At 33.9% G+C, this 12,316-nt stretch overlaps 2 protein-coding genes across 2 annotated transcripts; one reads left to right on the forward strand and one right to left on the reverse strand.

Annotated features, from left to right (window-relative positions):
- Positions 1 to 1,933: 1,933 nt before the first annotated feature.
- On the reverse strand, positions 1,934 to 6,903 carry LOTGIDRAFT_230890 (hypothetical protein; the record flags this gene model as incomplete). Its single annotated transcript, XM_009051160.1, has 7 exons — positions 1,934 to 3,133; positions 3,683 to 3,840; positions 4,304 to 4,414; positions 5,238 to 5,280; positions 5,953 to 6,031; positions 6,417 to 6,515; positions 6,874 to 6,903. 7 exons carry the CDS (start codon positions 6,901 to 6,903, stop codon positions 3,018 to 3,020), a joined length of 636 nt encoding a protein of 211 aa, XP_009049408.1. The 3' UTR covers positions 1,934 to 3,017.
- Positions 6,904 to 7,633: 730 nt separating this feature from the next.
- LOTGIDRAFT_158136 (hypothetical protein) lies at positions 7,634 to 10,299 on the forward strand (the record flags this gene model as incomplete). The annotated part of the gene is made up of 5 exons (XM_009051161.1): positions 7,634 to 7,747; positions 8,321 to 8,405; positions 9,145 to 9,323; positions 9,881 to 9,955; positions 10,156 to 10,299. The coding sequence occupies 5 exons, from the start codon at positions 7,634 to 7,636 to the stop codon at positions 10,297 to 10,299; spliced, it is 597 nt and encodes a 198-aa protein (XP_009049409.1).
- Positions 10,300 to 12,316: the final 2,017 nt, after the last annotated feature.

Consider the following 12,316-nt stretch of genomic DNA (forward strand, 5'->3'; position numbering starts at 1 on the left):
TTATTTGTTTTTCTAAAATTTTGATGACTTCAAACTTAGTTCCAAAAATCAGGCCATTGATTGGATTATGACATAAACTGGATTACAGCTATCGATATGGATTAAATCTGGATTAAGACATGAGTGACGTTATTGGCCTGTAATCTGTATGGTGTAAACAAGACTATAAGCTGTATCTACGGGGGTAACTATGGTATACCAGCCATATTTCGGCTTATATATTGAGATTTTTCCAAACAAAATATCATTCAAACTGTTTCAGTCTTTCTACATTGACTTGTGCTTTGTTCTGAATTTCAAACTGGATACTATTGTGGCTAACGAGTTTGTGGTTAAGGCTCTCTGACTCCTAGAAGTTTTTACAGAATAACTGAGTTTTGATTCTTTTAATTAGTACTTGTTACATCGATTTTTAGTTTTTATGTTAAAATTTTTTAATTGCAAAGTCAAATTCTTGTCACGGTAGCATATTTGACTGTTTTTAAACTTGTTCATGCATTGCGTAGGTAATGTGCACAGAGTCCATTATATTCTGTGCATTGAACCTGTGCAGTGCATTGGCACGAACAGATCAACAATGGGGAGTATTTACGAGGAAATTTAAAAAGGATGAGTATGTCCCTCATATCAAGGGTGATACCTGGATGCTATAATGATAGTAGCCCAGTAAAGCCTTAGAAGACTAATAATAACTAATGAATAGCAAGATGTTTGCAACAAGCAGGATTTGACGGAGTTTTGATATTGCGTAGGTATTGTGCACAGATACTATACCGACTCTGTGTATTCTACCTAGGTAGCATTTACATTTCCAAACCTTCTCAATTAGCAGGTTTAATGTATTGTTGGTCTTTGTTTTCTTTGATTTGAAGAGATCAATATGCTCCCAAAGGGGAAGCTCAAGGTAGCTTAAGATGACTCATTATAAATCGAAAATTTGCAAAGAAAAGCTAATCTGCCTGAAGTTTATATGTTGCGTAGGTATTGTGCACAGGTATTTTTTAACTCTGTGAATTCTACCTAGGTAGCATTTAGATTTCTAAAACTTTCTGAAGAAACAGTTTGATTTTTTGCTGCTGACCAATTAGATAAGCATCAATTATCGTGCATAGTCGATAGTTGGCATGTTTTCGTCAACTTACAGAAATGCGTGACCCCTCAACCCCCTTAAGCAGATAAAAGCCGGTTCCATGTTCGACTCTCTTCCCTTCCAGTTACAGGACTGTGAAAATTGATATCACTTGAGGATAGTCGAAGGAGGTCTCATTGATTCTAAGCAAGGTCGACTGGAGTAGGCAACAAATAATGTCCTATGTATCCTATACATTGTAGATTGTGGTATTGCGTAGGTATTGTGCACAGTAATTATATAGACTGTGTATTCTACCTAGGCATTATCATAGTCTGAACCTCATCAACCTCGAAACTCACAACAACCCTACCCTTCATTTGTATGCTGTACCTATTCGACTATAACACATTATGACACCAATCCTCTTCCATAATTCACTGCCTACCAATATAGAGTATAGATCAAATCTCTGATACCAATAATACTTGATATACTGATTTATGTCAAGTATGGAAGAGATCTCTGTATTTCGCAGGCTGTACATCTTAGACTACAATATGTCATGACACCGACCCCCTTCCGTAAATTACCATTGAGTCAAGAAGTATGTCAAGAAGTGAAGAAATTCCTATATTTAAGCTGTACATCTTTGACTACATAAATACACTGCATATCAATACTCGACATACTGGTTTCTGTCATGTATGGAAGGGATTCAATGCCAATATTTCATATTTTATAAAGGGTTTGTTGATTCACCAACTCACCAGTATGTCAAGTAGTAAGATAGTTTTATAGACATAAGAGTTGATGCATTTAAACCAAATTTAATGAAGTGTTGGGCCAAGGGAAATAATTTGAAAAAGTGATAGAAACTTTAATTAACCACTTTATTAACAATAGACACCTTCAAGATTAAACATTCATTCATTCATTAATTTCATCTAACACTCATTCGTTCATTTCCTCATTCATTCATTCACTCACTCACTCACTCAATTTTTCCACATTCATTTACTCTAATATTCATTCATTCATTCATTCATTATTCATTCATTCATTCATTCATTTAAACATTAACAAAGTATTTACATCAAATCATAAGGAAAAATAGATAACAGAAATCAACAAGGCAATAAATAAAGACAAAACTTTATATCAAATAGTTCTAGGGTCATTTAATCCCCCATGATATTATCAATATAATATAAATATATTCATATTTAAATTGAACAGCTACTCATAAATACAATAAAAGTTTTAAACTATAACTGAGAGAGAAAACAATTTACAAAACTCAATAACCACCCATTAATTTCCCCAGTTAGTACAATTAAAGTATCTCCACAACACTCTATCATGGATATATATCTATCCCACACAAGATATTAGATGCATCAATGCACTGAAGGGCGTCAGCAAATTTTTTGTTAGGGGGGGTTAAACCCCTAATTGAGGCAAAAAAAATTTCGAAAATTTGAAATGGTACATTATAAGGAATATCTGAATAAATATGTAACAGTTATTTCAGTGATAAATATAAGCATTAAGTAAACTGCTTTTTAAATTTGATCCATTTTTCCAGGGAGGTTGTGGAAAGTGACCTCATTTGCCCCATAATGCACCACCTAGGTTTATTTCTGCCCCTTTACTGTATATGTGTCATTTTATACATTACGATTTCCATGAGTTGTCACTCAGAACCCAATCACAGAATGACAATAGTGTTCTTGAAACAGTAGTATGCTCTACTCATGCATTCTGTTAAAAAATACCCAAAATGGTATGTGAACTGTCTGAAAGTACGTTAAATCAATAAACCCAGTTACATAATAGCAACAGTGTTCCTGAATGGTGAGCATGTCATGCCCCACTCTATAATATTTAACATATGTTTACTTCATCACCCACTGCTGTACAAACAAAACCCAATGTAGTTATGTTATTAATGTGTATGAGAGATTATCAACCAGCTTATTACAAAATAAAATAAAAATATTGGGTACAATGATAGCACTTTACGCTTAGGTGGCTGACATTCACCAAGAAATGCTGTTGAAGCTGAAAAATATAGAAAAAACACAAATCATCAACTGACATACATTTTGACATGTCTGTTAGGAATCGAAGTTTTAGACTTGTTAGTAGCCAGAAGTTACAGACTTGTTAGTAGCCAATGAGTCGAAGTTTCAGACTTGTTAGTAGCCAATGAGTCGAAGTTTCAGACTTGTTAGTAGCCACTGAGTCGAAGTTTCAGACTTGTTAGTAGCCAAAATATAAACAAAGCGGCTTGCATGAATTTCAAGCTTTGGCATTAAGTGTGTTTGAACAATAAATCACATTACAAATCAATTCCATAAGCTTGTAGCAATTAATAAATAAGACAAAACTTTTGTTCCATTTTTTTATTATTAGCTTTATTTTTATGTAGCCACTGTCCTCTCCTCCGATGGGCTTATGTGACATGAACACAAGACGTATTCCAAGCAGACTATTATATCAAGTCCACTGAAAGTGAATTAATACCAGAAAGAAATAAGACTTCGAGATAGTAATCATGACAAAGTATACTCTCAACATGTCTTGTGGATTTATAAAATTTCGACTTACCAAAAGTTGACCAGCCGAATCCCAAAACAACAAAGACAAATCGAATAATAAATAGAGCTGTGGTTTGATTGGCTATTAGTATGATACGACACACAGATAGAGCTACAGCTAATGGTGTCACACAATATCCTAATACACATACACTCTGAAAGAATGAGCTGCAATAGAAAACATATATGAAAATTAAAGCTACGTTATAGATGGCACCAGGCAGGGTATGCTTACTCTTCTAGACACCTGATACTATTTTAATTATGAAAAACTTATTCACTTATGATTGATATATATTGAAATATATAATTTTTCCTCATGGGCTGCTTCCAATGTTTCCGCAAAATGTTGTTTTGGATTTTGGGTTTTGTTTTGCGGTTTGGATCGTTAGTAATTGGTTAATAAACAATTTGAAAAGTAAAAAAAAAAATTTTCTTATACTTCATACAGTTGGACTTCTGCAAGTGACTTTAAGGGAAGCCTCTGTGACTTAGTGAGTTATATTGTTTGTTGCTAACCTGGAGTTCCACAGAACCATCTTAGGTATTGGACAGTATTGGACAGTTAATGTGCAACAAACATGTAGGCAAATGCTGCTTTCAATGCCAATTAATTTTAAACCATACTTACATATTACCTCCCAGTAATTTAGTGTTCAAAGTAACAATAACAGCTCCTATCCAATATATCACAAACACTTCTGCAAATTCTGGTTGACCTTCACCTCCTCCTTGTAGCAACCTGAAATATCACAATGAATGGTGATGTTTGTTGTCAATCATACATTAACACAATAGTCTTATCATAGTGATGTTTGTTGTAAATCATAAAGTAACACAATAGTCTTAGAATGGTGATGTTTGTTGTAAATCATAAATTAACTCCATAGTCTTATCATAGTGATGTTTGTTGTAAATGATAAAGTAACTCAATAATCTTAGAATGGTGATGTTTGTTGTAAATAATAAAGTAACACAATAGTCTTATCATGGTGATGTTTGTTGTAAATCATAAAGTAACACAATAGTCTTATCATGGTGATGTTTGTTGTAAATGATAAAGTAACTCAATAGTCTTATCATAGTGATGTTTGTTGTAAATCATAAAGTAATACAATAGTCTTAGAATGGTGATGTTTGTTGTAAATCATAAAGTAACTCAATAGTCTTATCATAGTGATGTTTGTTGTAAATCATAAAGTAATACAATAGTCTTAGAATGGTGATGTTTGTTGTAAATGATAAAGTAACTCAATAGTCTTATCATGGTGATGTTTGTTGTAAATGATAAAGTAACTCAATACTCTTATTATAGTGATGTTTGTTGTAAATCATAAAGTAACTCAATAGTCTTAGAATGAGTGAAGTAACCCCCAGAGCTGTTAATATGAATCAAGGTTGCTGTCTTTCTAAATTCAGACTTATTACAAGCAAAATATCCAGAAACCGAGTTCATATAATGACAGTACAGGTGTTTTGGTAAGTATAAACTTTCATTAGATTGTAAACCAGTTATGAATATACTGTAAATCTTTAAGTGATAAATATTTACAATTTATACTTACATTGCCATAAATACACAGAGAATTAATGGGCCCCACAGATCCCCTGTAATAAAAAGATAGATGGTGTCATCTGTTTATATCGGCAACATGTGAAGAGCTGTGTTTAAATAAAAAACAAAGAAAATTTTATGATGAAAGAACACATATTGTGGGTGACCGCTTGAAACCTCGTATATGCCATATTTGGTCATGTTGTCTTTTTGGTACCGTTCGAAAGCTCGTAAAAGCCCGGATCTTGTCATCAAATCCTAGTATTCTTACCTTGATTGTAAATAACTCAAAAATCGCTAGTTAAATAACAACCTCGTAAAATATATTATTATACAAGGTTCAATGTTCCTTTTCTGCGGATGAAAATGAAAAACCTCGTATACTGTATTATTCTACAGGCCGGAGATCTCGAATTGTTATATGAGGTTTATATTTTCAAAGAATGAAAACCACGCATAGCGGTAAAAAAAATAATAAAAAAGATTATAACAAAATACGCGTACAAATAGTATTTTGCGTTTTTCTCGTAAAGTTATTCCGCGTCAGATATCGTTATACGAGGTTTCAAGCGGTCACCCACGATATAGCACAGAGATAGCTACTTATTTAACTCTATAGATTGAATTTGCTACTGTGCCTTAATATTTCTTCCAATGAGGAAAACATTTTACATAAATACAGTATAAATATTGGTATGTAAAATAATTACTAATTTATAACTTACATTCTTTAAGTAAAGTTTTACTGGTTTTTGGGTATAAAACATGGAAGAATTTTTCACCAACAGCTTTTAAATCTCTCAACTGAAATCAAAACAATCCGTAAGACAAAACAAAACAATTTGTAAGAATGGGTAAGAATTGTTGTCAATGTCAGTCCTCAACCAGTAAACTTTATATTCTTGATTCCTGCTTAAATTCCTGTGTCGTAAGAAGACCAACCATCTATGTTGAAACAACTTTAAATGGAGACACTGGCGGTGGTAGTTTATAATTCTTCAACAACAAGTATATCATTTGAACACAAAAATGTGAATGTGATTGATGGATCAGTCTCAAAGCCTGATAATTATACATAGTGAAGTTAAACATTATAAGCCCTGACTCTTGAATGAAAAAGAAGCATCCCTCTGGCCTCTTTCCTGCAATCTTAATGTCTTAAAAAAACCAAGCAAGATTTCAATCTCACCACTGTATCCTTAACAGGTTCATCCAGAGTAGAAAGATCTTCATCACTTTTAGCCAAACCAGGCACTGTTATATCTCCTTGTAGGTATTCTTCATTCGTCTACAACACAAACAGAATTATTACTTACTACAAAATACTACTCTCTGTCTACAGTAAGCTTAGATTCCAATTTCTTTTCACATACGCCTTAGATCTAAGAATGTCTTTGGGTCCACTTAAAGTAAGCACACACCCCTCCCAGAAATTTCATGTGATTCTGTAAACATTATTAGACCGAGGGAAGTAGCACCCCCCCCCCCCCCTTTTTTTTTATCTTCTGATGTTTTACAGAAAAACAATCAACAACCGCAACATTTTAACGTCTAATGTAAAACAATACTCCAATCTTATCTTTTTCACAAACATTCTGACAAAACTCACGCTAAATACATAAGAAATATTTCATATTTAGATTTACCTGCTCCGAAAGAAATTCCACGTCGGCCATGACTGTAATTCTGGGGAATACCTCATGACGTCATATCCGCTACTATAAAAATAACCGGAAGAGGATTCCCCTTTATTTGTAAACAACACGTGGAAAAATGTCGTTTGTCGCAGCTTGTATGATTACAACTTCATTAACACACTTAATTATGGACAAATATTAACGAATAATGAAAATTCATTACATTATCACTTTCTGCAACGATTCGGATCTGATTAAAAGGTAGCACATGTTAAAACAGTCATAAAATTTACGATGTTTTTGATGAAGTTTGGTGTGCTAGCATCACTTTTTGGGGTTCTGACATTTATGAAGAAGGTCGGGGGTGATGTTGAAGGCATTGTAGATTTGGAAGTTGATGATAAAGAAGAAGTTTTTGAAGAAACCTCATACAAGCATGAAAATGAAAGGGAAAAGCTGCTCAATAGAAAATTTGAGGATGATGATTATAATATGCATGACTCCGCACATCGCAGACTATATTCTGGGAAAGTTTGTATCCTTTAAACCAAAGCTAAAGCTTGAGATCAGGGCTGTAACTAGGATCTTTGTTCTACGAGGCAAACACCCTGCTGTCTTTGAAATCAGTTAGGCCTATGTCTTTAATTACAACCCTTTCAGAAGTCTAGAATCCAAGACATAGCTGTTTTTTTTTAAGAATCCAAGACATAGCTGGGTTTTTCTTTCAAGAATAATTTAGCCATTTCCTTAACCTTTCCTAGATAAAGAAATGTTTCAGAAACACAGGCTAGTCCAACATGAAGCCACCAAAGCAGTGACAAAATTTGGTGATTATGAAAAAAGATATAAACTGGTTTCTAGAATGTTGTATAAGTTATTTGAGGTGAGTGTAAAGCTAGTCTAGGCTAGGTTAATCAGGACCATAAATTGTTTCAAGTAGATATCACAATATTTAGAGGTAATCTGTAAGTATGGTTTTTGAAACCAAATGTTCTGATGAATGAAAAACCAATAAATTTCTATCAAAAACGACCTGAAGCATGAAAAAAACCATCAGTTTGTTCAAGGTATTCTACCTCTTAGGATGTAATCTTATATCTTAAATATTACAATTAGGTATATCGCCTGGAACTTCTCTTTTAAACAATATTTTTATATAGAGTAGTAGTGTAGTAATTTGTCAATATTTCACTTATTTTACTCATGTAGCTAAAGTTTTCAATTTGAAAAAAACTGCTTAAAATCTTACAATCAAATTAAAAATTAAAGAAAATTTGTTACAATTTGATCAACCAATAAGAGTATAAGAGACATGGCCCCGCCCAGAAAATATAAGGTCAAATTTTTTGTAAGTATGTAATTTCTCCAAGTAAAATTCCACACTTACGATATATTGTTATTATCAGATATTTTGGACCAGAGACCAGTTTGTTTGTAATTTGTATGTTTTCTGTAGACATTGGAAGAAGTCAGAATGAATACTACTTTATTTGATCTAAAACCTGGCCCTTTATTTCCCGAGGAAGAGAAAGAACGAGCTTGTAAGTTTTATTTTCATGTCATTTAGAGAAAATGCCATCTTCTTCTTATACCTTGACTACCATCTTTCTTGTATCACAGAATGCAGCCTTTTGATTGTATGCTACACTAGATTATACAGCCAATCAGAACCCCCAAAGAAAGAATGAAAATTGATGGCATATTGTACACACTTTCTGTCTGGGGCTAGTCGTATTCGATAGCGTACTATTCAATCAAATTACTTATTGTCATACAAGAAAAGTGGATATTGCAGTCAAGGTACAAGACCCATTTCATAATAGCTTGACATTGTGAAGATGAAACGAAATTTTTGGCCTACTTTTCTGCATCATATAGGCTATTGAAGACAGTTGACATTGTGAAGAAGAGAAAACACATTATTGTATAAAATGAAACCTGGGACTGATTTTGTTAGAAACATTGTTATAGAGGAGCAATATGTTGTTATGTATGTTTGGGTACAATTCATTTTGTTTTGAGATAGAATAGTTAGAAATTGAAACTATCTGTTTTGTTATGAGATAGAACATCTGATGTAAAGGCAACTAGCCCAAAAAATACAGTGGACTGCTTGTGATTATATTTGAATCATATTCAGAGATACCTAATGTATTTTGTAATCAAATTATCATATCAATACTTAAGGTAGCCTAAATATTTTTATATTATATTATTTGTTGTCTCTCGTTTTCAACTCAACTTATTCCATATATTACAACCAAGTTTCCTTATTTTCAGCTATATCTAAAATCTATGAGAATGTGTTTTTATTTGGTGATCTGTTACTAAGAATGCCAGATATGGTTCATTCTATATATGATCACATACGTCAATGGAGATATGTACTAGGTTGGGCTAAGGAATGGTGTGACCTGTCCAAGTTTTTTGAAGGACCATCTAAAGTTATATTAGATGCTGTAAGTATACGCCATTGTGGTAAGATGACCCATATCAGTACGTCCACCTGTCTGTCACAATTGCTCATAAACACTCTACAAGGCACAATGGATTTTGACGAAACTTGGTGTGAGTGTTTATTATCACCCAAGGATGGACCCTATTGAATAATCAAAAAATATTCAGTATGAGTTATTGCCCTTGTTCTTGAAAGTGTTATAAGTTTTTAGCTTGTAAACACCAAAAAGTCATGATTATTTCCAGATTTTGATAAAACTTATTATTCAGTATCGCCCTAAAGAGTTCAAAAGAATGTATGACCTGAAGGTTGAATATTTCATACTGGTAATTGTTACTGTACTGCCAAATATTTTTATTCAAAATCAAAGCTGCCAGTGCGGGTATATTACCTTGCCAGGCAAGCTACCTTTATATATTAGTTTTTATTTTTAATGTAGCCACTTCAGTTAGGGTCTAGTGACAGGGCTTTTGAATATTCATCCCAATAACCTTTTGTTCAAATTAAACTGTTCCATTTCTGTTGATTCTGTTCTAAATCTGATCTATTTTATTACAGATATTTCAAGAGGTGAATATAATTTATAAAGATGAAGATTGGAAACCAGATTACAGTAATATGACTGAAGTTGAGGTATGTATTAAACAGATAATACAGCTTAGTGGTGGCCATTCACTCTATCTGCTGACACCTGGTTTTACTAAGGTGTTTCCTTTATCAACCAAAATCACCTTGCTCCATCTCCAACCCAAGTTTTCAACCAGATTCCATGCACAACTTCTTGACATGTACTTGGTTTTTGGGGATTCACTTTTTATCTTATACATTTTCAGATAGATTTAGTGAAGACCTATTATGAAAAACATTTTCGTGCAGAGGAACTAAAAAAAGCTAAGAAAACGGCAGCAAAAAATGTGAAAAAAGAGAAGAAGAAGATTAAAAAAGGACCAAGATTGTCTAAAAATGATGAGCTTTGATGTACACACTTTTTTAATTTTTAAATTATTTGGTACTCTTTAATGGGTTTTCTATGCAATTTGTTCATATTTATGTATAAATGTTATTGTTCTTTGTTAAGTTTTATTTTTTTCCCTCATTAAATATAAATCAACAAATTTATCATATTTTGTGTTGTTGGCTAATTTGCATCTTCTATGGATTGGACCAGTTTTAAGCATAATTAGTATACTACTGTCAGAACAAATTTTCAATAAATTCTTGTGGCACTCAATTATAAAAATTCCCAGGGCTTTTCTGCACTCTTTGGGAAGCACGACCTGAGATAACACAGCAGCAGGACGCCTGCCAACATCTTCACAATGTCAAGCTATTACCCACTGTATCTAATACCTTGACTGCAAAAGTCACTTTTGTATCGTGGATTTATTGTTGCTTGCAAATACAGCCAAATTCCTTGACAGACAGATTAAACATTATGGCTTATTTTATACGGACTTTCTGTCCATGGTTTTGATTGTCTGTATTCACTCGCGTACAATCCAATCACATTGTTGTATACCGTAATTAAAGAAAGGTGGATACTGAAGTCAAGGTATAAGACAAAGTTCACAATACCTTCACCATTGTGAAGATGGGCCTTGTTAATCAGGGCAAAATACTGCAGGACTCCTGCCATTTAAGTCTATGTATAGCTTGCGATATCAGCATCCGCTGGAAGCGAACGTTAACTTGTCATCTACCTACCTACCTGTATAGTTTCAAAAGACGACGAGGTACGGTGCCTCAGCACCACACTAAAGCTGTCCAAGGAATGTTCCTCAAATAGTCTGCAATCCGGTCTACTATTCCTCGTGTTCCTTTAGCAACTCAGTGTAATATATTATCAATATCGAACCCTAACTAGATACTATCGTACTGTTGCTAAAGGAACATGACTATCCCCATGGTATTATAATATATTCTTATAAACTGTTTTGTTGTAAATATGAAATTAAAATATGGTCAGAAATGCCACATAAATAATGAAATTCGAAGGAGGACAATCATAGCCACCAGTCAGATATTTGCTGTCTCTTACCGTCCTGTATTAAAGGTGTAGGCTGGTATGGACAGGCATGTTGGAGACCTTAAACATTGGGTTCAAACAAAAGTCTTTTGAAGGGTTCTGCACCCCTTAACATTATATCAATCTCGTTAGACACAAAGTGGTTGATCAGAACGTAGGAGGCAGGCTTGGTAGAAAGGAAAAGAGCTAGTAAAATATATGTTTATCGGTGGTCAATCCTTACCAATGACGAAATAGACCACACCTGCAAAATAAAGAGATTGGACTTTTGAGCCAAATTCAGGAACCAATAAGCATTGCAGTTGGTTTGGTTTTTTATATGTTGTGGAATTCCATGAAAGGAAATCCGGTTTTAAATACACGGAACATGTGGAATTACAGTGGTTATATACCAGGATAGGTGCAATCCATATTGAAATGAAATGAATGGAGTTTCACGTCCTACTTTTCTGCACAATGTGGATTAATGAAGACGGTCAACGGCATGCAAGTTGCAGTGGCGGAACTTTTACCAGGACAGTGGCATGAGCCTGCTCTTTTTCGATTTCCAACTTTCGAGGGATCTTTAACTTGCACAGAATGTAGGACACGTGGCCTCCGTTTATTGTCCCACTCGAACGACCAGATGTACTTTCCATGTCAGCCCCTCTTGCCTGCATGAAAAATCCGAAGGTATTATCTCGACCTATGTCGAGATTAAACCCTGGCTTTCAGGTTAGTGAGCAAGCGTCTAATTCACGGGGATTCCTTTGTACGTTGACAGCTTTGCTGAATCATCGTATACGAACACGTGTCATCAGGTTTTGAGTTTGAGTTTGCTTACACGTCATGTAATCATTCGGCTTCCTGACAAGCGTTTAATGGAATGGAGCTGTCAAATTATATTCATATCATTAGTTGAAACTTGAACCCATTCTTAGCAACGTTAACTCCAACGCATGAAATTTGAACTTATTTTATCGTTGTCA

This window comes from Lottia gigantea, assembly GCF_000327385.1.
Source record: "Lottia gigantea unplaced genomic scaffold LOTGIsca_16, whole genome shotgun sequence".
Classification (NCBI taxonomy): domain Eukaryota; kingdom Metazoa; phylum Mollusca; class Gastropoda; family Lottiidae; genus Lottia; species Lottia gigantea.